The 27,226-nt window shown below is 47.7% G+C and overlaps 1 protein-coding gene across 2 annotated transcripts in view; it reads right to left on the bottom strand.

Annotated features, from left to right (window-relative positions):
• Positions 1-27,226, bottom strand: part of LOC119974409 (NAD(P) transhydrogenase, mitochondrial-like) — a 94,517-nt gene that overhangs the window by 66,078 nt on the left and 1,213 nt on the right. For both annotated transcript variants that reach the window (XM_038813250.1, XM_038813249.1), the window contains exons 2-3: positions 23,364-23,556; positions 8,057-8,286 (exon numbers count right to left, since the gene is read on the bottom strand). In XM_038813250.1, the coding sequence (XP_038669178.1) occupies positions 8,057-8,286; positions 23,364-23,502 (369 nt within the window). In that variant the 5' untranslated portion in view covers positions 23,503-23,556. The remainder of the gene's footprint in view (positions 1-8,056; positions 8,287-23,363; positions 23,557-27,226) is intronic.

Genomic DNA, 27,226 nt, shown 5'->3' with positions numbered 1-27,226 from the left:
GATCACAATGGATGCAGAAAAGGCTTTTGATCGGGTAGAATGGGATTATCTGTATGAGGTACTGGGACGGTTCGGATTTGGACGGGGCTTTATTGACTGGGTCAGGTTGCTGTATCAGGCTCCTGTGGCAAGTGTACAGATGAATAGGATAACATCGGACTATTTTAGACTGTACCGGGGGACGAGACAGGGATGCCCCCTCTCCCCACTGTTGTTCGCGCTAACTATCGAGCCATTGGCAATTGCTCTGAGAGCCTCAAAGGGCTGGTCCGGTGGGGGGTAGAGCACAGAGTCTCGCTCTATGCAGACAACCTACTTATATATGTATCGGACCCAATAGAGGGGATGGAAGAAATCGTGAGGATCCTAGGGGAATTTGGCCGATTTTCGGAGTATAAGCCAAATATGGGGAAAAGTGAGATGTTTGCGTTCCAGGTGAGGAGACAGGAGAGGCGATTGGGGGAACTACCATTTAGATTAGTAGGGGGAAGCTTTAGGTACCTAGGCATTCAAGTGGCGTGGGAATGGGACCGGCCACATAAATTAAATCTGGCCAAACGAAGGACGATTTTCGGAGGTGGGAGGCGCTTCCGTTGTCATTAGTTGGCTGGGTGCAGACGGTGAAGATGACGGTCCTCCCGAAATTCCTGTTCGTCTTTCAATGTCTCCCCATCTTTATTCCGCGGCCCTTTTTTAACGGATCAACAAAGTGATCACTGGCTTTGTTTGGGCGGGCAAGACCCCGCGAGTAAGGAAGGTAATGCTTGAGCGGAGTCGGGGAGATGGCGGGCTGGCGCTGCCAAATTTTAATAACTATTACTGGGCAGCGAATATAGCCATGATCAGGAAGCGGGTGGTGGGGAAGGGGTCAGCATGGGAGCATATGGAGGTGGCTTTGTGCAAGGGTACCAGTCTGGGGGCGTTGGTAACTGCGCCTCTGCACGGTACTCCACCAGCCCCATGGTGGTTGCGGCCCTGCGAGTCTGGGGGCAATGGAGGAGACATGTGGGAGCAGAGGGAGCATCGGTCTGGTCCCCAATCTGTAATAATCACCGGTTTGACCTGGGAAGTATGGATGGGGGTTCCGGATATGGCAGAGAGCAGGGATTGAGAGGATGGGGGATATGTTTATAGAGGGGGGCTTTCAGAGTATGAGGGCGCTGGAGGAGAAGTTTGGGTTGGCGAGGGGAAACAAATTCAGGTATCTGCAGGTGCGGGACTTCCTACCTAAACAGGTGTCGACCTTCCCGCTCCTACCGCTAAGGGGGATTCAGGACAGGGTAGTTTCCAGAGGGTGGGTAGGAGAAGGAATCGTCTCTGACATTTACAAGGAACTTATGGGGTCAGAGGAGACGCAGACCGAGGAGCTGAAGCGCAAGTGGGAGGAGGAGCTGGGAGGAGAGATAGAGGATGGTCTATGGGCAGACGCATTGAGTAGAGTCAGCGCGTCCGCAACATGTGCCAGGCTCAGCCTGATACAATTCAAGGTTGTTCATCTGGCTCACATGACATTGGACCAGATGAGCAGATTTTTTGGGGTGGAAGACAGGTGTGCAAAATGTGCAGGAGGGCCAGCGAACTATGTCCACATGTTCTGGGCATGTCCGAAGCTTAGGGGGTTTTGGCAGGGCTTTGTAGATGTCATGTCCACAGTGTTAAAAACAAGGGTGGCACTGAGTCCAGAGGTGGTGATTTTCGGGGTGTCGGAAGACCCGGGAATCCAGGAGGAGAAAGAGGCAGACGTTCTGGCCTTTGCTTCCCTGGTAGCCCGGAGACGGATACTATTAGCTTGGAGGGACTCAAAGCCCCCGAAGTCGGAGACCTGGCTATCGGACATGGCCAGCTTATTCTGTTTGGAGAAAATTAAGTTCATCTTGAGAGGGTCACTGATAGGGTTTGCCCAGAGGTGGCAACCGTTCGTCGACTTCTTAGTGGAAATCGGAAATTTAATCGTCGGCAGAAAGGGGGGGGGGGGGGTTTAGTTTCGCTTAGAGTAGGGGGTTAATAAAGGTGGGACCTGGAAGGAAGGGAATGGCTTTTACACTATCTTTATAGTTTCATGTACATTGTTTATTTTGTTGTTGTTATAATACCAAAAATACCTCAATAAAATGTTTTATTTTTTTAAAAAAATCTGGAATTACAATTCTAATGGTGACCATGAAACCAATTGTTGTAAAAACCCATCTGGCTCACGATGTCCTTCAGGGAAGGAAAGGGCTGCCTGGTCTGACCTGCACCTGACTCTTAACTGCCACTCAGTTCAAGGGCAATTAGGGACGGGCAACAAATGCGGCCTTGCCAGCAACGCTCACATCCCATCAAAGATTTTCTTTTAAATCAGGGGAGATGTCGAAAGAATGACGATAGAGAGGAAATTTGCTGCGACTGGGATTTACGTATTCTGGAATTCCATCCCAATAGCACCTTTCATGATATCAGGGTGCCCCAAAGCATTTTGAAGCCAATAATGTACTTTTGAAGTGTCGTCATCGTTGTAATGTAGGGAGCACAGCGCCCAATCCCGCAGACAGCATTTGGATAGCACGTAGATCATCTGCTTTTGGTGGCATTGATGGAGGGACAAATATTAGCTCTAACCCTGGAGAGCTCCCCTCCTCTTCTTCATAGTGACATAGGATTATGCCCACCTGAGGGGGCAGATGGGGCTCAACGTCGGCTTAACTTCTCATCCAAATGATGGCACCGCCAATCGTGCAGCACTCCCTCAGCACAGCGCTGAGAGTATCAACGTTGAATTTAGTGTTTGAGCAGAGATCGGGCTCTGCAGTCCAGCCAAATAAGCAGTTTACTTTAAAAGGCTATTTACTGAAGTCTTCAATTAAGAAGTGCCATGCAGCCGAGTAGTTTAACGGGGAAGAAATAGACATGCCACACCACGTTTTAAAGAAAATAACAACCTTGGCAGCACGGTAGCATTGTGGATAGCACAATCGCTTCAGAACTCCAGGGTCCCAGGTTCGATTCCGGCTTGGGTCACTGTCTGTGCGGAGTCTGCACATCCTCCCCGTGTGTGCATGGGTTTCCTCCGGGTGCCCCGGTTTCCTCCCACAGTCCAAAGATGTGCAGGTTAGGTGGATTGGCCATGATAAATTGCCCTTAGTGTCCAAAATTGCCCTTAGTGTTGGGTGGGGTTACTGGGTTATGGGGGTAGGGTGGAGGTGTTAACCTTTCCAAGAGCCGGTGCAGACTCCATGTGCCGAATGGCCTCCTTCTGCACTGTAAATTCTATGATTCTTAACCAAAATTTCTTCTGAACCAATTTAGAGGGAAGTTTCCGAGAAAGCATTAGAAATTGGGAATCCAGGTTTCCCAGGGTGAAGCACATCAACCTCGGGTTCAGACAAGAGGTTATTAGGTCAGCTTGGAGTTAATAGCCTCAGGTTCACAGTGGAGCGTCTGCACAACGTCTAGAGGAAGCGGGGAAAATTTGATGAAATAAAAACAGAAAGTGCTGAAAAAACTCAGCAAGTCTGGCAGTATCTGTGGAGAGAGAAAATGAGTTAAAGTTTCAAGTCCAATTACTGCCGGTGACGGCGGGCGGGAGGCAGCGGCGCGTTGGAGGGCTCCCGTTCGGGAATGGCATGTCGGGGATTGACACCCGCTACTAGGGGCAGCGAAGGCGGTGAAGGTCAGGAGAAAGCACAAAGAAGGAATATGTCGAGGACCAGTAAAAAAACAGCTGTGAAAACAGCTGAAAATCCATCGGGGAGTAGAAGGGTCACAAAGGAAAATGGAGGCTGGAGCATCGGGGAGGCCGCATTGCTTACGGCTGAAGAAATAACTAAGGTGATGGCTGCGGAATTCAAAAAGCAGTTTACAAAATACATGGAGACAATGAGGAAGGAGATGAGGGAGGTTTAGAGTGTGCTGGTGGAGGAGGCGATTTCCCCGGTGACGACAGCGGTGGCGAGCGCAGTGGCGGAGGTGCGGAAGCAAGGGGAGGCGCTGAAGGAAGTGGAGGAGACATTATTGCAGCACAGTGATCAACTTACCTCGATGGGGAAAGAGATGCGGAAGGTGATGAAGGTTAATAAGGATCTGCGAGGAAAAATGGAAGACCTGGAAAACAGATCCAGGCGACAGAATTTGAGGATGTGGGGCTGCCCGAAGGAGTTGAAGGGCCGAGGCCGACTGAGTATTTTGCTGCGATGCTGACGAAACTATTGGGGGAGGGGGAGGATCCCTCCCGATATGAACTGGATCAGGCTCATCGATCGTGGAGGCCTGTACCAAAGGCGAGTGAGCCGCCAAGGGTAGTGACTCTGTGATTCGGTAGGTACAGTGTGAAGGAGAAGGTCCTGTGCTGGGCCAAGCAGAAGCGGGTGGTGCAGTGGGCTGGAGCTGGTATACGAGTATACCAGCACTTTACGGTGGAGCTGGCGAGGAGGCAGGCTGCTTTCAACCTGGTGAAGAGGACACTGTACATTAGCAAGTTGAAGTGCGGCATTGTATATCCAGCGAAGCTGAGGGTGACTTACAAGCTCAAGGACTTTTATTTTAGAACGGCGGAAGCAGCGGAGGAGTTTGCGAAGGCAGAAGGACTGTGGCAGAACTGAAAAATTGAGAAATAACCATGTGCCGATGTAACCTCATGACTGTATTTTCTTCTTTTTTTTTGTTTCACTGTGTACAGGTGTATGGGCTAAAGGAGCCGATGTTGTATATATTTGGACAAGGGAAGTGATGGGGCCTTCACTCGAAATGAGGGCTCTTTGGGGTGTAGGTGGATATGCGGGGTTTGTGTGCTAAAAGGGGATTTCTGGGCTTTCCTAGGGCGGGGCAAAGGGGAAAGGGACCCGGGCGGGGGCCTCCACGCTGGCCGGTTTAAGCCGGCCAATGAACGGGAGTGAGGTGGGGGGAGGGGCTGCGGCCATCGGAGCCTGCCAGAACAGGGTCTGAGTGGTCTAGCCGGGGTGGAAAGTTTGGGGGGAAGGAACCGAGGTTGGGGGAAGGAGTTTTACAAGAGGCAGTGGACGGGAGGAGTTGGGAAGGGGGGGGTTACAACTCTTGGGTATCATGTATGGCAATCTTTCAGAGGTTGGACGGCATTGAGTGCGATTGGGGGGGGGGGGGGGACTCTATGGTGACCATGGGCCGTCCCGGACTCCTTTTTTCTTTTTCTCCTTTGTTTTTTGTTTCCACCGTGGGAGGGTTTGTTTTATTGGATGCATGTATTGACAGGTGGGCCGTTGTTTGGGGTGGTGGGAGGATGGAATTGTTGTTATTGTTAAGTGGATTGATTTTGTATTTGTTACCGTGTACTGTCTGTGGGTGGGGTGTAAATTTTGAAGGAAAATGTGAAAATGGAGAATAAAAACATTAATAAAGAAAAAAGTTTCAAGTCCAATTATGATTCTACTTTGGAAATTTTTATAGAATGTCCCGTCCAACTTTCTTCCTTTTGATAATTTTGTCCTGGTCAGACATGCAATTCTTGTGCTATAAACATTTAATGGTTTGCTTTATTTAAAAATGATTAAATTTGATGGATACATAATTCATATTTTTGTTGCCAATTTAAATACTGTACCAAGTTGATTACAATAATTAGATACAGCACGTGGATGCCATACAAACTCTTTTGGATACAGTCTCGGATCTCATACAAACTAATTCATTGAAATTTGTGGTTTAATTGAAGATGGATCACACAATTATTAAAAATGATGAGAGAGTGTCTTTTTTGGGTAAGCAATGCTTGCGTGGACTAACTTGTACACAATTATTATTGTATTGAGGCCAATTCTGTTACTGTAGTTCTCCTTAAAATGTTAACAAAATTCTACTATTTAGGTCCTGTCCATGAATAATGTTTATCCTCTCTGAATCACACTGGTTCCCACTGCTTCAAATGCAAATTCTTCATTCATTTCAAATTGTTCTATAACCATACCCCTTCAAAACCATCATCCCAACCTACCCAGAGTTCCTGTGACCCCGTTATCGGCTTCATAATATTTAGCTTTGCTAATTCTTAGGGGTTGCTACATTGAGCATAACAGCCACAGTGGCAGTGAATATTACCATTGCACCATGATAATTGTGGGTGACACAGTGGTTCACACTGCTGCGTCACAGCACCAGGGATCCAGGTTCAATTCCAGCCTTGGGTGACTGTGTGGAGTTTGTGCGTTATCTCCATGTGTACGTGGGTTTCCTCCCACAGTCCAAAGATCGGGGGCGGGATTCTCCGACCCCCTGCACGGTTGGAGAATCGCCGGGGTCCGGTGTCAATCCCGCCCCGCCGTGTCCCGAAGTCTCCGCCACCAGAGATCCGGCGGGGGCAGGAATCGCACCGGTCAGCGCCGCCCCCACCCCCCCCCCCACCCCCCCAACCTGGGTGATTCTCCGGCCTGAGATGGGCCGAAGTCCCGCCGCTGTCAAGTCTCCCCCGCCGGCGTGGATCAAACCACCTACCTTACCGCCGAGAGCAGGCGGCGCGGGCGGGCTCCGGGGTCCTGGGGGTGGGCGCGGGGCGATCTGGCCCCGGAGCGGTAACCCACGGTGGCCTGGCCCGCGATCGGGACCCACCGATCGGCAGGCGGGCCTGTGCCGTGGGGGCACTCTTTTCCTTCCGCCTTCGTCATAGTCTTCACCATGGCGGAGGCGGAAGTGTCCCCCTCCCCTGCGCATGGATGACGTCAGCAGCCACTGATTCTCCGGCACATGCGCGGACTCACGCCGGCTGGCGAAGTCCCTTCGGCCCCGGCTGGCGTGGCACCAAAGGCCGTTCACGCCAGCCGGCGGAGCGCCAACCACTTTGGCGCGGGCCTAGCCCCTCAATGTTAGGGCTTGGCCCCTAAAGGTGCGGAGACCTCCGCACCTTTGGGGCGGCCTGACGCCGGAGTGGTTCACGCCACTCCATCACGCCGGGACCCCCCGCCCCGCCGGGTAGGGGAGAATCCCGGCCCAGGTTAGGTGGAATGGCCATGCTAAATTAGTATCCAAAAGGTTAGGTGCGGTTACTGGGTTACGGTGATAGGGTGAGGGCCTGGGCCAGATAGGGTGCACTTTCAGAGGATTGGTGCAGACTCGATGGGCCAAATGGCCTCCTTCTGCACTGTGGGGATTCAATGAATTCCGCTCTTAGTTGACAAGAGAGACAACTTTCCCAGCAGATAGTCTGTGTGAAGTCTCCTTCCAGCTCCTGCTGAATGCTCCATTGCGGGCTGCAATGAAAATGATTGCTGCAATTCGTGGTAAATTTATGCATGAAGTAACCATGTGCAATAAGGGAAATAAAAAGGAGACTTAATTTTTGCTTTTCATAAGACGTCACCTTTTCCCTCTCATTCACTGCACCATCTCTTAAATTGGCACGCTGTGGGGTATTTGAGCTGCAAGCCTCAATGCAACAACCACATTCATGGCCAAAAGAGTGTTATTGAGCAGGCTGTAATGAAGTCCACTTTATATGGTTTCTCCACTACAAGTAATACGAGGTTTAGGTTTAGCTGTTTCGGTTATTATGGGAGAATCCTGTGGAAAGGTAAACTTTTAGAACTTGTCTATTCAATTAAATCAACAGTTCACAGTTGTTTAAATTGTGCTAAAGGCGTAGCAAATCAATACATTTGAAAATAATCAGTAAAGAGAACAACACGTGAAGTACATGCTTCATTTCTCTTAACGCTATTTTCTCCAAGAAATTTTTTTTGGCATGTTATTCCATCACAGCATAGGCGTGATACACATAAGCTGACATCTTTCACCAGCGCTGCCCATGTAAATTCCTGGGCATCACATGGAGACACAGCACCACTAATGAGAAACCACTAGAGGACTGTCGCATGGGACATCATGACAGAGACACAATGGAGGCTGACAGAGCATGTCCCATCGATGCCGGAGGAAGCTGGGGGCCAGCCAAAGAAGACCGGATGAAGTACATTAAAGGAGGATCTCCAAAGTGCGATACCACCTCGGCTGGGTCAAACAAAAAAAAGAGATTGCGACAAAATCTTGCTGCCTGTAGTCCCTCTGGTCCCTTTGTGAGATAAAGTCTAAGTAAATTGGTAGACAAAATACATACCTTCAGAACAATATCTGATCCAAAAACATCTTTTGTCTCATTAATTGTGGCCCCAGCCTCCCGATATTGGTCATCGGAGAATTTGGCACCGTCGCCAGCTGTCGATTCCACTTTCACGGTGAAACCCTGCTTGACAAGGGCTTGGACGCCTGCGGGAGACACTGCCACCCTCCTTTCATTCTTATAAATTTCCTTCGGAACCCCGACAACCAAATCTTTGTAACGGACACCTGTATAAAATAATAGAAACAATTTCAGGTTAAAAACAATTGCTGCGATATCAAAGGCATGATGGAAAGGGTCAGCCCCTGTAAGGTGTTTCCAGAATGAAACAAAGTTTACACTCAGTTCCATGTCATTGGGTCAAAATGTATGATTTATTTTGTGAATGTTTCCATCCATAGTTCTCCATCGCTTTCAATAACATACGTCACATATTGTAATCATGACTGGGTCGAGACATTTCTGAATAAACAGTGAAAATGTATATCTTTAAAAATATATAAACCATAAATTTTACATTAAAACCAGAACATTCTGGAAACAAATCATCAAGTCTAACAGTATCTGTGTGGAGACAAAAATAGGATTAATGTTTCAGGGCAATGACTTTTCAATCAAAACTTGAAGACGTGGCAGACACAACACCTACAAGCAGGTTACGGTGCCAGGGAGAAAGAGGAGGAGAGATTCAAAGCTTAAGGTGAAACAGGTGTCCAGAATCTGCATGAATGTTTATAGCAGAAGAGAAGGGAAGCAGGGAAAATCTGGTAAAACCAAGAAGGCTCCAGCAGTCCAGGAACATGGTAAACGAAAGACAGGAGTGTGGATCACCATTTTGGCGATGTGCTGGTGGGGTTCGCGTTGCAGGCCCCCCCCCCCCCCCCCCATCCTAAATTGTCAGCATCAGTTGTGAAAATGAATGTTGAGGCAAGAAGCCAGTAAAGGTGCCTAACAAATGAGGCGTTGTTCAGCCAGCTCATACGGAGCTTTGCTGAAACTATGTAGGAAGACAAAGACAGAAAGGTCAAGTGGGAAGCCTTATGCCACAATTGCAGAGGGAACAGAAATCTGCAGCAAAATGATCGCCCAGACTGCATCTAGTCTCCCCAGCATGGAGAAGACCGCACCATGAGCAGCAAATACAAGGCAGAAAGTTGTATACAAAGTATCTTCTGCCTTTGCATGTAAAGGAGATGAAGGAAGGAAGAGCAAAGGTTGGAAAGTGATGGAGGGAGAGACCAGCGGTCATGGAAGAAACGGCCTCCGTGGAATTCTTAAAAGGGAAGGGGAGGTGAAGACACATTTAGACAGGAAGCTGTACTGGAGTTAGCAGAAATGGCGGAGGACGATCTTCCAAAACATGGACCTGGTGGTGGTAAAGGGAAAAACCACGTTGAGGACCAGGGTCTGAGGTACTGTCCCAGCTCAGGGATTCAGAAGCTCTGGTTGAAAGGTCATATCGCACATATAACAGAGGGAGAAATGAGGAGAAGGAAATCAGTTTTTGGAGAAAACAACGTGGGAAGAAGTACAATCAAGGTAGCAATTGAAGTCAAAAGGATCGTATATATCAGTGGGCAATTTATTTTCAGAGATGGGAATAGAAAGTTGACAGAGGGAAGGTAAAAGTCAGAACAGACTACAGGAAGTTAAGGTAAAGGTGGAAGTAGGAAGCCAAGTTAATTATATTCTTCAGCTCACCAAAAATAGTCATGGAGGGGGCCCAGGTAGGACAGACAGGAAGAATGCTCACTACAAACCACAAAAAGACAGACATAGCTAAGAACCATGTGAATTCCCATTGCAGTGCCTTGTAAATCAAGGAATAAAGTGGAGATGAAGCACCCTGTGAGAATAATTTTAACCAGGCATGGTGGTAGATGGAATGTATTGGGCTGCTATTAAAGGAAGGAGGAAAAAGCTCCTGCCCATCCTGGTGAGAAATGGTATTGTAGAGAGGCCATGCAACCACTGTGAAAAGGAGGCAGTTAAAGTGAGAAAACCAGCTTGAAATTCATTAGTGGGGTAACGGTCCATGGAGAGGTTGTCAGAGAGAGTTGCCGTTCAGCCTCCACAAGTAAAATGTCCTTTAGCCAAAAAGCAACAGCATCGTCCTCGATAGCATGTTTAACAAAGTCAGGACTGGATCCAGGGGAACAAATGCTTAAAGTTCAGAGGCAAATGGATATGTTTTAATGAGAGGCGTGGAAAGTGAGGAGTCCAGGTGGAATTCTGAAGCCAGGAGAGAGGGTCCGATATTGTGCGTGTGCATGTGTAGGTGTTGGATGGAGACAGGCCAACAGGAAATGAAGGGAAAGCGGAATCAGGAGAGACTTTGCCATCCAAGAGTTGCTGAGGCCAGCAAACCCGAGAGAAGAACTTCAAGGTGGAAGGAAGAACTACAATGTTAGTTTGGTTCAAAACATGGCCAAGTGAGGCAAATCGCTTACAGTAAATTCAATGTCAAATGTCATCAATGTACCCTCAATTCAGATTGTACACACAATAATGTGACTGTAATCAAATAGAAAGATTTAGATAATGAGAGTGCTAAGTGACAAATTTGAGCATTCTTCAATCCCAGCAGGTCAGGCAGCAGCTGAAGGCTGAGAAAGCAGAGTTACTGGGGCGATTCTCCCAAATGTTCGCGCCGTTGTGTACGCTGTCGCGTTTCACGACGGCATGAACCGGGCCCGGGTACGACCTATTCTGATTCCCACGGGGGGCCAGCACAGCGCTGGAGTGGTTCATGCCACTCCAGCCTCCCTTCCCGGCGCCAAATGGGCACCACGCCAAGCTGCGCATACGCAGTTGGGCCGCCAGACTCGATGGGCCAAATGGCCTATTTCTGCTCCCACATCTTATGGAGAAAGGTCTAAAGTTTTTGAATTCAATGCTGTGTCCTGAGGGTGGTGTCTATTTGGAAGAGGAGATACTGCTCCTCCAGTTTACACTGGGTTTCACTGGAGCACTGGAGCAGGCCCAGGATGGACATGTGAGCTTGAGAGCAAGATGCTAAAATTTCCACCTTGTGCTCTCGCTCTCGCGATGAATGTAGGAAATGTATATATGTGTCTGTTTTTTAAAATTAATTTTAATCTGTTATTGTCACAAGTAGGCTTACATTAACACTGCAATGATGTTACTGTGAAAAGCCCCCAGTCGCCACATTCCGGCGCCTGTTCGGGAACAGAGGGAGAATTCAGAATTCTTAGCTGTTATGGGAATTGAATCCAATGGGAATTGTTCCGCATCACAAACCTGCTCTCTAGCCCACTGAGCTAAACCAGAAACACAGTCTGCAACAGACTGTTGCAGTCATGTTATTAAAAGTCATTCAAATAACTTAGGTAAGGTATTCAAATTTTCTGTCTGCTAAAGCAGTGATTTAAGGGGTTAACAGCTTGTCAGGCTGTGATGTCACTCATGGGAGGGGCTGGGTGTGTTTTTAGTTTCGTTTTTAGAGTTCTGCTCTGCTTTTTCTCAGGAAGGGAGGTGCGCTTCTGAGACTGACTTCTGAAAGTTTCTCTCTCAAGGAATTTATGCAGAAATCTGTAAACCACTGAGTGTTGTATTAATAAGTGGTATTTGACCCGTGTGTGTGGATTTTGTTTAAGTGACAGTTTAGAAGTAGATGGGAAAGTAAGATCAACTAATTATTTTTTAAAAACCGTTTAACTGTTAATTGAAAAGCTTATATTTTTTCTTGGATTTTACTGGGGTTAATTCAGTGTTAATAATAATAGTTTGTTTTAATGTAAAATATCCCTGGTTGTCAGTGGAATCACTCCTGAAGCGTGATATCTTTTTCTCACAGTTCACAAATTGAAGTATTGTTGGCCTCTCATCCGGTTTCCTAATATAAATTGGGGTCTTGGCCGGGTACCGTAACAGCCCACATAGCCTCATTTCTGAATTTCTATCATTTTCTCCAACACAACGACCCATCCTCAAAGATTCAATTTCTCAATTTTCAGCAACTTCCACATCCACTTCTCCCTTTACCCTGCCACTGGTGTTAAACCTTAGAATTCCTACATTACAGAAGGAGGCCATTCGGCCCATTGAGTCTGCACCGACCCTCTGAAAGAGCACTCTTACCTAGGCACCTTTCCTATCGCCGTAACCTCACCTAACCTAAACATCTTTAGACACATAGGGGCAATTTAGCGTGGCCAATCCACCTAACCCACACATCTTTGGACTGCGGGTGTAAACTGCAGCATCCCGGGGGAAACCCACGCAGACACGGGGGGAAAGTACAAATTTTACACAAACAGTGACCCAAGGCAGGAATTGAACCCGGGTCCCAGCCACTGTAATGCAGCAGTGCTAACCACTGTGTCTCCTTCAACCATCTAGGTGCATGCTTTCTTTCAGGGGGTAGCAGATGAGTGTTGAGAGGTGAGGGCGGGGGCCAGCGAATCATGCGCACTTGTTTTGTGGTTGCGAAAATTTGGAAGATTCTGGGCAGGAGTGTTCATGGTCTTAGCCAGGATAGTGGAGGAGGGAGTGGACCCGGACCCTTTGGTGGCGACATTTGGGGTTTCAGAGAAGCCGGAGCTCATGGAGAGGAGGAAGGCCGATATCTTGGCCTTCGCCTCTCTGGTTGCACGGTGGCGGATTTTGCTGGAATGGCGGTCGGCATCGCCACCAGGGGTAGTATCTTGGTTGGGTGACCTGTACAACTTCCTGCGATTAGAGAAGATAAAGTACAAGTTAAGGGTCTCTTCAGGGAGGTTTGAGGAAAGATGGGGGATGTTTGTGACCGTATTGGAGGGACTGTTCGTCACGGGGGAGGGGGGGACAATGAGAAAAATCTGTAGACTGTCTGGTTGATTGTTGGGAAGTATATTTCCCAGGTGTTTATTCAATGTAACCTATTTTGATACATGTGTGTAATAAAATACATTTTTCAAAAAAATCTCTGGAAATTAACTCCCTTAACCCCTCCATTTCCCCACCTCCTTCAACCCAACCTCTTTGACCAAATTTTTGGTCACACCTCCTAATATCTAATTTTTGACTGATTATGCCTTTCTGAGGCAGCTTGGATGCTTTTCCACATCAATGCGAATTGTTGTTGTCTAGAATCAACTAAGTAGATTAGGGATCACATACATCGGTCTTTACAAAGGTTCCTTTATGTTCTTTTACTCCTGGTGCTGCCCATAAATTACTAGGTTTATTTATTCACATCAGTCTCGGGGTGAGCAGCTTGTTGGTAAGTCCCACCCTAGTTGCTTGCAGCTTGGAAAATGCCGATTGGTTTTCTCTTTGAAATGTTGCAGTGCTTTGTTACAATTAAGTGGTGTGGTGGGCCATATCAAATGCATTAAAAAGTCAAGCACAGTGACGCGAGACTGAACTCATATATATTGGCTAACGGCAATGATGACAAAGTTTCCTGACTGACAAATGTGAGAAATACAGGTCGGAGAAGCAGGACTATCTTCAGGGTGAATTGAGAGCAGGCAATGCTCATTGAAGCTTGTACTTACGAGCTAGGTTTTATCCCCAGTTGCTTCGGGACAGGGAGAGGATCCAGAAGGGTAGAGTGGAAACCAGTGTTTGTACTGAACTATGGTATCATAATTAACGGTGGTGAGACATCGGAATGTCCTCTGCTGCCTAATTCAGTAAATGGGTATTTACCTGTTGAACATTGCAGGACGACATTGGTGAACCAATTGCATTTTTATGCCAATCCAAAAGCTTTCTGGGTACTTTTATTGATGAGGTTTCTTTATTTTTAGGTTTTTAAAATAGGAATTCAAATTTTCAAACTGCATTGGTGGAGTGTGAACAGGGACAACATGGTAGCACAGTGGGTAGCACTGTTGCTTCACAGCTCCAGGGTCCCAGGTTCAATTCCCAGCTTGGGTCACTGCCTGTGCGGAGCCCGCACGTGCTCCCAGTGTCTGTGTGGGTTTCCTCCAGGTGCTCCGGTTTCCTCCCACAAGTCCCAAAAGATGAACTGTTAGGTAATTTGGACGTTCTAAATTCTCCCTCCGTGTGCCCGAACAGGTGCCGGTATGTGGTGACTAGCGGCACGGTAGCTTCATTGCAGTATTAATGTAAGCCTACTTGTGACAATAAAAATGATAAAAAATACCATTCTCTGTGTTATTGTCCCAGTGGCATAAACACTGTACTACTGTAGCCCTGATATGTTGCAGGTTACCACGACGGGATTTGAACTCAAATTTACTAGTCCAGTGCTATTATTACCACAACACCACGTAACCATAGATAAGATTAAAAAAGCAGTTAGATGGCTTACCAGGGTGGATTGATAGTTTTATATTTGTGGCCTTCTAACGAGACGGTGATGAGTTCAAATTCCACTCTAACTGATGTTTGAATACACATATTAAACTTGCAATGCTTGCCACATGACATCAGGTCAAGTGAAACAGAGTAGCAAAATAGATGATGACAGAAGACAGGAGAGACTGGAGACCCAGTCTGTTTTGTGGAGTGATGCTTCCCTTTAGCTACAATGTGGAGTAGAGGTTACAATCAGATCAGCCATGATCTTACTGAATGGCGGAGCAGGCTCGAGGGGCCGAGTGGCCTACTCCTGCTCCTAGTTCGTATGTTGGAATGTTATTGACAAGAGTACATACCATATTTAATCGGCCAGACACAACTACAATAAAAACAAATAGTGGACGACAGCAAGAGTATATATACGGGTGACGAATAATTCATAAATTTCATTGACAAAGTAAATGATGTGAATTCTGGTTAGCATAATGTGCCAAACAGTCTCTGTATGATTTTCCAGGTATTGATTTACCTGTTCTATATTCCACCAAAACTTCAGATTCTTTAACAATTATAAAGTTTTCTTTTAATGGTGTATGGTCTTAATTCAAGTGTCCTTTTTGTTTGTAAACGCTAACTATCTGCTTTTCTGTACTCTTTACAAATCCTCATTGAACTTTTTTTCTACGTGATCACCAATCCATGATTTTCCACTTATGATAAATGCACGAGAATTGCAGGCTGACAAGGGCTAAAGCAGAAAACCTCACCTTTTATTTCCATTTTCAACATAGAATTAGTAGTTAAAGGATTGAATTGATTTTCTTAATCCAAATTTTACTTTTCATATTAAACAGCAGTGTTGTTATTAGCATTAGTATGCTAAAAGTATTAGTATTAGGACTTCCAAATGATCTTTGGGCCAGATTAAAATTTCTAAAACTTTAAGTTTATTTGATGTCCAGAGCCTCCCTGAACAACTTGCGTAAAGAAATTGTACAATAAACAGCTAACATAAAATGGAATACCCAAGGTCTTCTATAAGCTACAAATAATAAAAAGGATGATAAAAAAGAATAGGGCCGATTAGAAATGTTTCGAAAAAAGGGACTTGCACATGGAGCCAGGAGAGGTATTAAATGAGTGCTTTGCATCGGTCTTTACAAAGGTGCGACTAAGGCCGAGGTAAGAGAGGCGGTAACCGGCACACCTGAAAAATTTACAGTTAAGAGGGAGGAGGTGTTACAAAGGGTATATTTCCTGGATAATGTACCATGACTGGATAAGATGCATCCAAGGGGCTGAGGGATGTGAGTGTGGAAATTGCAGAGACACCAACGACAATCTTCCAGTCTTTCTTAGACACAGGAATGGTGCCAGAGGACTGAAGAATGGTGAATGTTGCACCCTTGTTCTCAAAGGGCATGCGACGATAAAGACGGCAACCGCGGACCAGTCAGTTTGACTTCAGTGGTAGGGAAACATTTGGAAACTATAGTTTGGGGCAAAAGTCAATAGTCGCTTAGACAAGTGCAGGATAATTAAGGAAAGCCAGCATGGATTCAACAAGACAAAATCACGTTTAACTAATTTGCTACAGTTTATTTTGAGGAGATAGCTGAGATTGATTTGGTGTATCTGGATTTTCAAAAGGTATTTGTTACAGTTCCACACAGCAGACTTGGGAGTAAAATTCTAGCTCATGGAATAAAAGCAAAGTAGGAACTTGGATAAGAAATTGGCTGAATGACAGAAAACAGGGTAGTGATACATTGTTGTTTCTTGGATTGGAGGAAGATTTGAAGTGGAATTCCCCAGGGGTCAGTGTTGGGACCCTTACTCTTCCTGATATTTATATTAATGACCTAGAATGTGGTGTTCAAGGCATCAACATTTGCAAATTATATGAAGATTAGAAACATTGTCAACTGTGATGAGGACAGTCTTGAACTTCAAAGGGACATAGACAAGTTGGTGGATTGGGCAGACAAGTGACAGATGAAGTTCATTACAGAGAAGGGTGAGGTGATTCATTTGGCAGGAAGAATATGGAGAAACAGTATAAAAATAAAATAAATTCTAAAGGAGGTGGAAGGACAGAGGGCCCTCGGTGTATATGTACATAGGTCATTGAAGTAGCAAGGCAGGTTGAGAGAGCAGTTAACAAAGCATATGGTAGACTTCCGGTTGCGGCGATGCAGTGTTAAGCCGCACGTTCGGTGGCTCCCGCTATTTTTGGACTTTCGGGCTCTTTTAAGGGCCTGCAACGACGCTGTTTTGACTTTTCCCCAGGTGGGAACGCAGCCTCTGTGCTTGGCGGCCGGTGGATGGGCTGGACTAGAAGTGGAGCGACCAGAAAATCAACTTGGCAGCAGAAGAAGGTGCGAGGCAGAAAGGACAGGATGGCGGCGGGCGGGGAACCGGCAGCGTGGCAGCAGTGGGCGAGGGAGCAGCAGGAGCTGCTGCTGCGCTCCTTCCAGGAACTAAAGGCTGAGATCCTGGAGCCGTTGACGGCATCGCTAGACAGGCTCGGGGCGACTCAGACGGCTCAGGCTGCGGAGATTCGGGAGCTGCAGCAGAAGGCTTCAGAGAACGAGGACGAACTCCTGGGCCTGGCGGTGAAGGTGGAGTGGCACGAGGCGCTTCACAAGAAATGGTCGGCAAGGATGGAGGAGATGGAGAATCGCTCCCGCCGGAAGAAACTGCGGATTTTGGGCCTCCCAGAGCGGCTCGAAGGTTCGAATTTGGGGGCCTACGTGGTCCTGATGCTGAACTCGCTGATGGGCGCGGGGTTGTTCCGGGGACCCCTGGAGCTGGAGGGTGCCCATCGGGTGCTGCTGCGGAAGCCCAGGCCGAACGAGCCGCCCAGGGCGGTGCTGGTCCGCTTTCAACGCTTGGTCGACCGTGAGTATGTGCTTCGTTGGGGGAAGAGGGAGAGGAGTAGCAAGTGGGAGAATACGGAGATCAGGATCTACCAGGACTGGAGTGCGGAGGTGGCGAAGAGAAGGGCTGGGTTTAACCGGGCGAAAGCAGTGCTCCACAAGAAGGGGGTCAAGTTTGGCCTGTTGCAGCCGGCACGCCTGTGGGTCACTTATAAAGACCGCCAACTTTATTTTGACTCCCCGGAGGAGGCCTGGACTTTTGTCCAGGCAGAGAAGCTGGACTTGAACATAAGACTGGGGGCTGGGGAACGTTGCACGCAGCCCGGAGGCTTTGTCCTCCTAGATATCCTTTCGCTTTTTTTGGTTCTATTGAACAATGTTTTTTTTGCTGTTCTGTTTTTCCTTTTCTGCTTTTCGGGACTGTTATCTGTTTACTTGGGTGTTTTATCATATCCTGTTGGGATTTTTATTATTTCACTGGTTGCGGGTTTGGTTGGGGTTCGCGGCCCTGTTGGGTCATGTGCCTGTCTTCCTGCGTTTTGGGTCGGGGGCGGGGCTTGGAATGGGGGCCGCGGGCGTTTCTCCCGTGCTGGAGAAGCAGGGGGCGGGGTCAGCATTGGGGGAATGGGTGTGTGACACAGGGGAGGGTAATTGGGGTGGCGGGAGCAGCCGGGGTCAGCAGGAGTCGGCTGACTTACGGAAGTACAATGACTGGAGTTACACAGCTAGGGGGGGCCCTAGCTTTGGGGGGGGGGGGGGGGGAAGAAGAGGGGGGGATACTGGGTTGCTGCTGGAATGGCCAACAAGGAGCTGGAGCGTGCAGAGGGGGTCGGGATGGGGGTCTGTCGCTGTGGGGAACGGGCTGAGCGGGGGGCGTGGGCACGTGGCGGATTACGGAAGGGAGATGGCTAGTCGACGGGGGAGGGGGGCAGGTGGCCCTCCGATCCGGCTGATCACCTGGAATGTGAGGTAACTGCATGGGCCGGTCAAACGGTCCCACGTGTTCGCGCACCTGAGGGGGCTGAAGACGGACGTGGCTATGCTTCAGGAGACGCACCTGAAGGTGGTGGACCAGGTTAGACTGAGGAAGGGACGGGTAGTTCAAGTGTTTCATTCGGGGCTGGATGCAAAAAAACCGGGGGGGTGGCGATCCTGGTGGGGAAGAGGGTGTCGTTTGAGGCGTCGAGTGTGGTGGCAGACAGCGGCAGGAGGTACGTGATGGTGAGCGGCAAGCTACAAGGGGAGCGGGTGGTGCTGGTCAATGTATACGCCCCGAATTGGGATGATGTGGGTTTCATGCGGCGCATGTTGGGCCGGATTCCAGATTTGGAGGCGGGGGACTGATAATGGGGGGGATTTCAACACGGTGCTGGATCCGCCACTGGATCGATCCAGTTCCAGGACGGATAGGAGGCCTGCGGCGGCGAAGGTGCTGAGGGGGTTTATGGACCAGATGGGAGGGGTGGATCCTTGGAGGTTCACGAGGCCGAGGGCCGGGGAATTTTCATACTTCTCCCATGTGCATAAGGCTTACTCCCCGATTGATTTTTTCGTTTTGAGTAGGGCGCTGATTGCGGGGGTAGTAGACGCTGAGTACTTGGCGATAGCCATTTCGGACCATGCCCCGCATTGGGTGGACCTCGAGCTGGGGGAGGAGAGGGACCAGTGCCCGTTGTGGCGCTTGGAGGTGGGGCTGCTGGCGGACGAGGATGTGAGGGGGCGGGTTCGAGGATGTATCGAGAGGTATCTAGAGGCCAACGATAATGGGGAGGTCCGAGTGGGGACTGTCTGGGAGGCGCTGAAGGCGGTGGTTCGGGGGGAGTTGATCTCCATTCGGGCCCACAGGGAGAGAGGGAGCAGAGAGAAAGGGAGAGATTGGTGGGGGAGATGGTGATGGTGGACAGGAGGTACGCGGAGGCCCCGGAGGAAGGATTGCTGAGGGAGCAGCGCAGCCTTCAGGCTGAGTTCGACTTGTTGACCACCAGAAAGGCGGAGGCTCAATGGAATAAGGTTCAGGGTGCGGTGTACGAGTATGGGGAGAAGGCGAGCAGGATGCTGGCACACCAGCTCCGTAAGCGGGATGCAGCCAGGGAGATTGGTGGTATTAAGGATCGGGGAGGAAATGTGGTGCGGAGGGGGGTAGACATTAATGGGGTCTTCAGGGACTTTTATGAGAGACTATATCGGTCCGAACCTCCGGCGGAGGAGGGCGGGGATGGGGCACTTTTTGGACCGGCTGAGATTTTCGAGGGTGGAGGAGGGGGCGGGTGGAGGGTCTGGGGGCGCCAGCTGAGCTCGAGGAGCTGGTTAAAAGGAATAGGGAACATGCAGTCGGGGAAGGCGCCGGGGCTGGATGGGTTCCCGGTTGAATTTTACAAGGCGTATGCAGACCTGCTGGGCCCCCTGTTGGTTAGGACCTTCAACGAGGCAAGGGAGGGGGGTCTTTGCCCCCGACGATGTCTCGGGTGCTGATCTCCTTGATTCTTAAGCGAGACAAGGATCACCTGCAGTGTGGGTCATACAGGCCGATCTCACTCTTGAATGTGGACGCCAAGTTGTTGGCAAAGATCTTAGCCAGGAGGATAGAGGACTGTGTGCCGCAGGTTATCCATGAGGATCAAACGGGTTTGTGAAGGGGAGGCAGCTGAACAGTAATATACGGAGGCTCTTGAACATTATAATGATGCCGGCGGTAGAAGGGGAGGCGGAGATAGTGGTGGCGCTAGATGCGGAGAAGGCCTTTGATAGGGTCGAATGGGGGTACTTGTGGGAGGTGCTGGAAAGGTTCAGGTTTGGGGAGGGGTTTGTCAGTTGGGTGAGGCTGTTGTATGAGGCCCCGATGGCGAGTGTGGCCACGAATAAGAGGAGGTCGGAGTATTTTCGATTATATCGTGGTACACCAGGAGGGGGGGGATTGGTAGGCTCCCACTGAAAAGGGCGGAGAGGAGCTTCAGGTACTTGGGGGTTCAGGTGGCCAGGAGCTGGGGGGCCTTGCATAAGCTTAACCTCACAAGACTGGTGGAGCAAATGGAGGAGGAGTTTAAGAAGTGGGACATGCTGCCGCTGTCTCTGGCGGGTAGAGTGCAGTCAGTCAGATGACGGTGCTCCCGAGGTTTCTGTTCCTGTTCCAGTGCCTCCCCATCCTTATCCCGAAGGCCTTTTTTAGGCGGGTTAACAGGAGCATTACGGGGTTTGTGTGGGCACACGGGACTCCAAGGGTGAGACGGGTGTTCTTGGAGCAGGGCAGGGATGGGGGGGGGGGGGGGGCTGGCGTTGCCCAACCTCTGGGGGTATTATTGGGCTGCCAACGCAGCGATGGTTGTGCAAGTGGTTAATCGAAGGATGGGGGCAGCATGGAAGAGGATGGAGATGGCATCCTGTGTGGGCACAAGCCTGGAAGCACTGGCAACGGCGCCGCTGCTGCTCCCTCCAACGAGGTATACCACGAGCCCGGTGGTGGCAGCTACCCTCAAGATTTGTTTGTTTTGGGTTGAATCTTTGCCAACGACGGGTGTTTATTTATTTTTTCCCTTTTGTATATGGGGGGGGGGGGGGGGGGGGGGGGGGTTGTTCTTAGAATTTTCTGTTACTGTTTTCTTTTTTATGAAAATGTGAAAATGTTAATAAAAATTATTTTTTTTTAAAAACAAAGCATATGGTATCTTAGGCTTCATTAATAAGGACACTGAGTACAAGAGTAAGGAAGTCATGTTAAACCTGTATTAGATACTAGTTAAGCCCCATCTGGAGACTGCATCCAGTTCTGGGTGCTGTGCTTGAGGAAGGATGTGAAGGCACTGGAGAGAGTACAAAGGAGATTCACAGGAAAGATTCCAAGGATAAAGAACTGTTGCCATGAAGATAGATTGGAAAGGTTGGGATGGTTTTCCTCGGTGAAAAGAAGGCTGAGAGGAGACTTGATAGAAGAAGTCAAGATCCTGAGGGGTATTAACAGGGTAAATAATGAGAAATTGTTCCCACTCAAGAGTGCATCAAGATCTAGAGGGCACAGATTCAAAAGGAGTACAAGTGATGCAAGGAAAAAAATATTCATCCAGAGGGTAGTTGGAGTCTGCAACAAACTTCCTGAGAAGCTTGTGGAAGTTCAATTGACTAATTCGAAAGGAAATTAAATTGTGATCTGGAAAGAGAGGACATGCAATGTTACGGGGATAAGGCAGGGGAGTGGGACACGGTTGAATGCTTTTGCAGAGAGCCAGTGCAGGCTCCATGGCCGAATAGCCTCCTGCATTGTAAAGATTGTGATTCTGTGATATGCAAAGCTTTTTTAAAAAAGTTGACATTTCTGTCCGAGGGTAAGGTTTTGCTAGTGCTGTTGGGGAGGGTTTAAACTAATATGGTAGGGGGATGGAAACTGATGCAGGAAGTCGGAGGAAAGTAAGGTGGGGACAGAAACAAAAGGCAGTAAAGGGAAAAGTGGATGGCAGAGAAACCAAAGACAAAAATCAAAAAGGACCACATGAATATGATGGGAATAGAAGGATATGGTCCTCGGAAGGGTAGGGGTTTTTAGTTCAGACGGGCAGCATGGTCGGTGCAGGCTTGGACGGCCGAAGGGCCTGGCCCTGTGCTGTAAATTTTCTTTGTTCTTTGTATAGCTTTGACCTATAGTAGCAAGTTAAGAACTATGTTGGGATTTCTATTGAAACATTAAAATATATTCTGCAACTTGACACTATTGCAGTGAATTGAAACAGTATCTATATTAAGTATCACAAGGAAGAGAGAGAAGAGTTTGGTGGGTTGCAGCATGGAATTGACACGCATCTTTTTGAAAAGGAAAATTGTGTCAATGATAGAAACAGAGGAAGACAGAGAAAGGTGACCTGTATATAGAATATAGAAAAATACATGTCACATGTTCCTTTGGCTAACTAGGAATGGGCATTGGATGCCATCCTTGCCAGCTATGTCCACATCCTGAGAATGAATTTTTAAAATCTGAGAATGAATTTTAGCTTTAGCAAAAAGCTGGCAGAGATGAATCCTTGAAAACCTCTATAATTCTATTTTTTCTCTTGAACTTGGAATTAGTAACTTGAGCAATTGTCGTTGTTCAATACAATTTGATCAATACATTGAATTAATCTAGTCCTGGAACAAAGACATTACTTCCTTTCACAAATTCCACACGAACATTATAGCCAGCTCTCAACTACTCCGCTTTCACTGCACACATGTTGGTTTCACATGTCACTCCTTTATTGGCAAGGACGCGCACGGTCTCAAGTTCTAGTAAATAGTTGCTGGGAACTCTGCCCAATACGGGCCTAGGAAAGGCTGACCAGCGAGTCAAACCTACAGTAAGGTCAATAACTTTTACTGCATAACCCAAGAAATCATACCATGCACAAGAACCTGATGGTCAAACTTAAAATACTGCTGCTCTTTGATGCAAAGAAAGCTAGACAAGAACTTTAAGATGTGTAAATTAGATTCGTCTTTATTTCACATCTAAACTATTGATTGTATGAGACTACCATATGGAAAACAATGTGAAGGCTGCACGCTGATAATTAAAAAAAAAAAATTTAGAGTACCCAATTCTCCCCCCCCCCCCCCCCCCAAATTAAGGGGTAATTTAGCCGGCCAATCCACCTACCCTGCACATTTTGAGTTGTGGGGGTGAGACCCATGCAGGCACGGGGAGAATATGCAAACTCCACACAGACAGTGACCCAGGGCCAGGATCAAACCCGGGTCCTCGGCATCGTGAATCAGCAGTGCTAACCACCACTGCGCTGTGCCACCCAAGCACGCTGATAAATTGAAACAGAAAATGAATATATTCTCGTTACTATACTGGCATTAAAATAAAGCACAAGCTGATTCTATAGTTCAGTCGGTATTGCAACAGCCACACATAATCACAATTCTCCACATCCATCAGGCCATCTAAATCCGTTGTTTTAAGGCATGCAAAGCTGTGTGCTTTTCCTGAGCTTGCACAAATCGAATAGAGTGGAATGTGCGTTACAAGGGGAGCAACCCAAATGCAATGGATATTCAAAGATACGAAAACAGGAGGTATCAAATGGTGAGAAATCAGAACACATGTAAGCAACTCTCACTCCTCTTGTTTAGTTGGAGTGTGGTACAAACTACATGGGAAGAAAAACAGCAATCTTTACCTTTAACTGCTTGCTGGTTCCACAAAACTCGGTAAGTTCTAAAATAACGTTTGCACGGCGTTCTTTTAACTGTCACAGTTGGTACACTGTGGAACAATGGCAAGGAGTAGCACATCGCCCCACGGAATAAACTGGCCATGATGAATAGCGGGCCAGGATTGTTCTTCAACCTTTATTTTAAATTAAAGCCACCCTAGAGGGAAGGGGAGAAGAAAATTTTAAAATGAGGATAACAGGAAGGCCGGCATTCAAAGAACAAAGAAAGGTACAGCACAGGAACAAGCCCTTTGGCCCTCCAAGCCTGTGCCAACCATGCTGCCCATTTAACCTAAAACTTTTAACACTTCCGGGATCCGTATTCCTCTATTCCTATCCTATTCATGTAGTTCTCAAGATGCCCCTTAAACGTCACTATCATACTTGCTTCCACCACCTCCTCTAGCAGCAAGTTCCAAGCACCCACTACCCTCTGTGTATTCATTCCAATAAAGCCAGCACAGATAGTTAAATAAACCCTGTATTCTTTTTGACCTGGCATCACAACAGCCCTCCTATTAAGACAGCTGTAACATCCTAGTTTGTTGAAGCGCTGGCTGTTGTATACAGAAACATTTCTTTTCACTCATGAGGAATTTAAGATTCCTTAACTGAAAAGGTACAGTGCCCAGTTATAATGCCATGAGGTAGGTCAAGTTGATCGTCTGAAAATGAAAGGTTGAAATTCTGCTGCTGTAATTAAAAATGGACAAATTCACCAAACCCATCCCACGGTCAGGGATAGGACTGCAACAGCAGAACATCTATTCTAACCGTGCACCCCTTCAATTAGGGCATCTTGCTGGGAATGCAGGGTCATGCTCATGAATCATGGGTTCAATGAAAATCTCACAAAACCGATCCTGATCAAATAGCAATAAACTAAGAGGCTGAAGCATAACTAGCACGTGGAAAGGGGAAGAATCTATCATAATGAATTGGAAAGCTTATTAGCCATAAAATATCTTCTGACACTAATGCATGTCGAAGGTAGATCAGAATTCAAACGTAGGGAAAGTAAATTATTGTAAACATATAAATAAATCACACATGAATCTGATTATAGTTGAGAGAATGAATTTTAACATTGTGATACAGCTAACAATTATGGGGGCAATCGGACACCTCGTCGCGCCAGACTCGGTGACGCGATGAGGCCGTTAAATCTCACAAGAGGCTTCTCGCGGTATTTGCAACGCTCCGAATAGCTTGCAAAATCTGTTGCGAACTGGATCTTGCACTCACTGGGCGAGATCCGGATTTACATGTTTAAGTAAGTCATTAGGCTCATTTTAATATGTTGCCACCTGATTCTCTTGAGGCTTGGGATTGAACGTCCACGCCTGGGCGACCTCGCCATGGCACCGTTCAGTACTGGTCCACACAAACATGGACCAGGCATAATGGGACCTAGGAGGTCTCCCTGGTGGTTGGGCTCTGGGCAGGGTAGTACCCCCACACTCCTGCTGGCACCCAGGCAGTGCCATCCAGGCACCTTGGCACTGCCAGGCTGGCAGGAGCACGTCCAGAGTGCCAGGCTGGCAGTGCCATGGTGCCCAGGTTGCCCATGTCAGGGATTGGACCCGGGGATACACACACTGACTACTTTCATACAAAGGAGTTAGGAACATCCAGGCATAGAAATGTAACGCACTGGAACATTCCTATATGTACATCATTAAAAACAAAAGTTATTACTGTGGATGTTGGAAATATTAAATAAAAACAGAAAACGCTGGATAAACTCAGCAGGTCTAGCAGCATCTGTGGAGAGAGAAACACAGTTAATGTTTCGAGCCCAAATGACCCTTCTTCAGAACTAAAGGGTATAAATGTAATGGATTATATAGCTGGAGAGGGGGCAGAACAGAAGACCAGGGAGATAGGTTGGAGCTAAGGAGAGATTGACAAAGATGTCAAGGATACAAGCCAAAATTGGTGTTAGTGGTAGCATGAAGGACTAAAGTAATACTTATAGTAGCATAAAGGTACGGCAGCAGAATTTATTAATACGAGAACAAAGGTCGTGGCTCAGTATAAGCAAAACTGAAGAACATGTAACTGATAGCCCTGGGGGGTTGGTTGCATTGGGACAAACCAAGGAAACAAAGAGCAAAAAATGATCAAGATGACGGGGAAAATGCACAGTCTAAAATTGTTGAACTCACGTCGAGTCCAAAAGGCTGTAACATACCTAATTGGAAGATGGGGGTTGCTCCCCCAGTTAGTGCCAGGTTTCACTGCAGCACACCAAGGTCGGACGGACATGTGGGCATGAAAGCGAGATGCTGAGTGAAAATGGCAAACAGGAAGGTTGGGGGTCATGCTTGTGGGTCCAGTCTGGGTTTAGTCTCATGCATTGGAAGCAGTGAATACAGTAGATCAAACTGAAAGAGGTGCAAGTGAATTGCTGTTTCATCTGAAAGGAGCGTTTGAGCCCTTGGACAGTGAGGAGGGAGGAAGTAATGGGACAGGTGTTGCACCTTCTTCGATTTCATGGTAAGGTGCTGTGGTAAGTGGATGAACGGTTGGGGGGGGGGGGGGGGTGGAGGAGTGGGCCAGGGTGTGTCACAGAGGGAGTGATCACTATTTTTGGGGGGGGGTTGCTGTTGAAGATGTGTTTAGTGGTGGCAACATGTCGGAATTGGCAGAAATAATGACAGTGGATGATCCTTATGATGCGGCGACTGGTGGGGTGAAAAGTGAGGAGACAGGAGACCCAGATTTTGATTAAGGGAGGGAGGGAGGGGAAGGGCAGAGGTGGCAGGAGATGGAGGTCAGACACAGTTGAGTGCTCCATCAACCACAGGGTTAAAAAAAAGTTGATTGGACAGCACGGTGGTAGCACTGCTGTCTCATGGTGCCTAGGTCCCAGGTTCGATCCCGGCTCTGGGTCACTGTTCATGCGGAGTTTGCACATTCTCCCCGTGTTTGCGTGGGTTTCGCCCGCACAACCCAAAGACGTGCAGGCTAGGTGGATTGGCCACACTAAATTGCCCCTTAATTGGAAAAAAATTAATTGGGTACTCTAAATTTATATTTTAAAAAGTTGATTGTTGCTCCATATGCCAATGCCAATTGTAAGAATGCACAGTAGCACATAAAAGGACCCATCACACAGTGGTTTCAAACAATAAAAAACACAAAATGATCAGGAATGGTTCAGGAGTGTCAAAGAATGATTGTATTTATGGAGAGAAGATTGGCATATGAAACCGGAGAGTTGAAATTAAGAGTTTGAGTTGCTATTAGAGGTTATTCTACTTACAGGTTTATAAACCCCTATAACTTTGTTACCATTCATTCATTCCCTTTGTCTTTAAATAAATTGTCACAACACACTTGGATACATCAAAATGTCTGCAGTGAGAAGGTCATCCGTCTGCTCTATTCAGGGCCCATTTGTAATTATTTTATTGTGAACTTTATACCCCACCACCGTCATGTGATACTGTTCTGCAAAGCAAAAGTACTTTTCTGATTTCCCACTCAAATAAAGATAAGAATATTTGGGCTGGGGGAAGCGGGAGGGAGCAATGATCACCCTACTCAAGTCAACGTATCCACACTATACCAGTAACCCAACAACCCCCCCCCAATTAACCTTATTTTTTAGGACACCAAGGGCAATTTAGCATAGCCAATCCACCTAACCCGCACATCTTTGGACTGTGGGAGGAAACCGGAGCACCCGGAGGAAACCCACGCACACACGGGGAGGGTGTGCAGACTCCGCACAGACAGTCACCCAGCCGGGAATCGAACCTGGGATTCTGGAGCTGTGAAGCATTTATGCTAACCACCATGCTACCGTGCTGCCCTAATCT

The sequence above is a fragment of the Scyliorhinus canicula genome, chromosome 12 (assembly GCF_902713615.1).
Source record: "Scyliorhinus canicula chromosome 12, sScyCan1.1, whole genome shotgun sequence".
Classification (NCBI taxonomy): domain Eukaryota; kingdom Metazoa; phylum Chordata; class Chondrichthyes; order Carcharhiniformes; family Scyliorhinidae; genus Scyliorhinus; species Scyliorhinus canicula.
The sequence above is the reverse complement of the archived record's forward strand: the minus strand, read 5'-3'. Positions and strand labels throughout refer to the sequence as shown.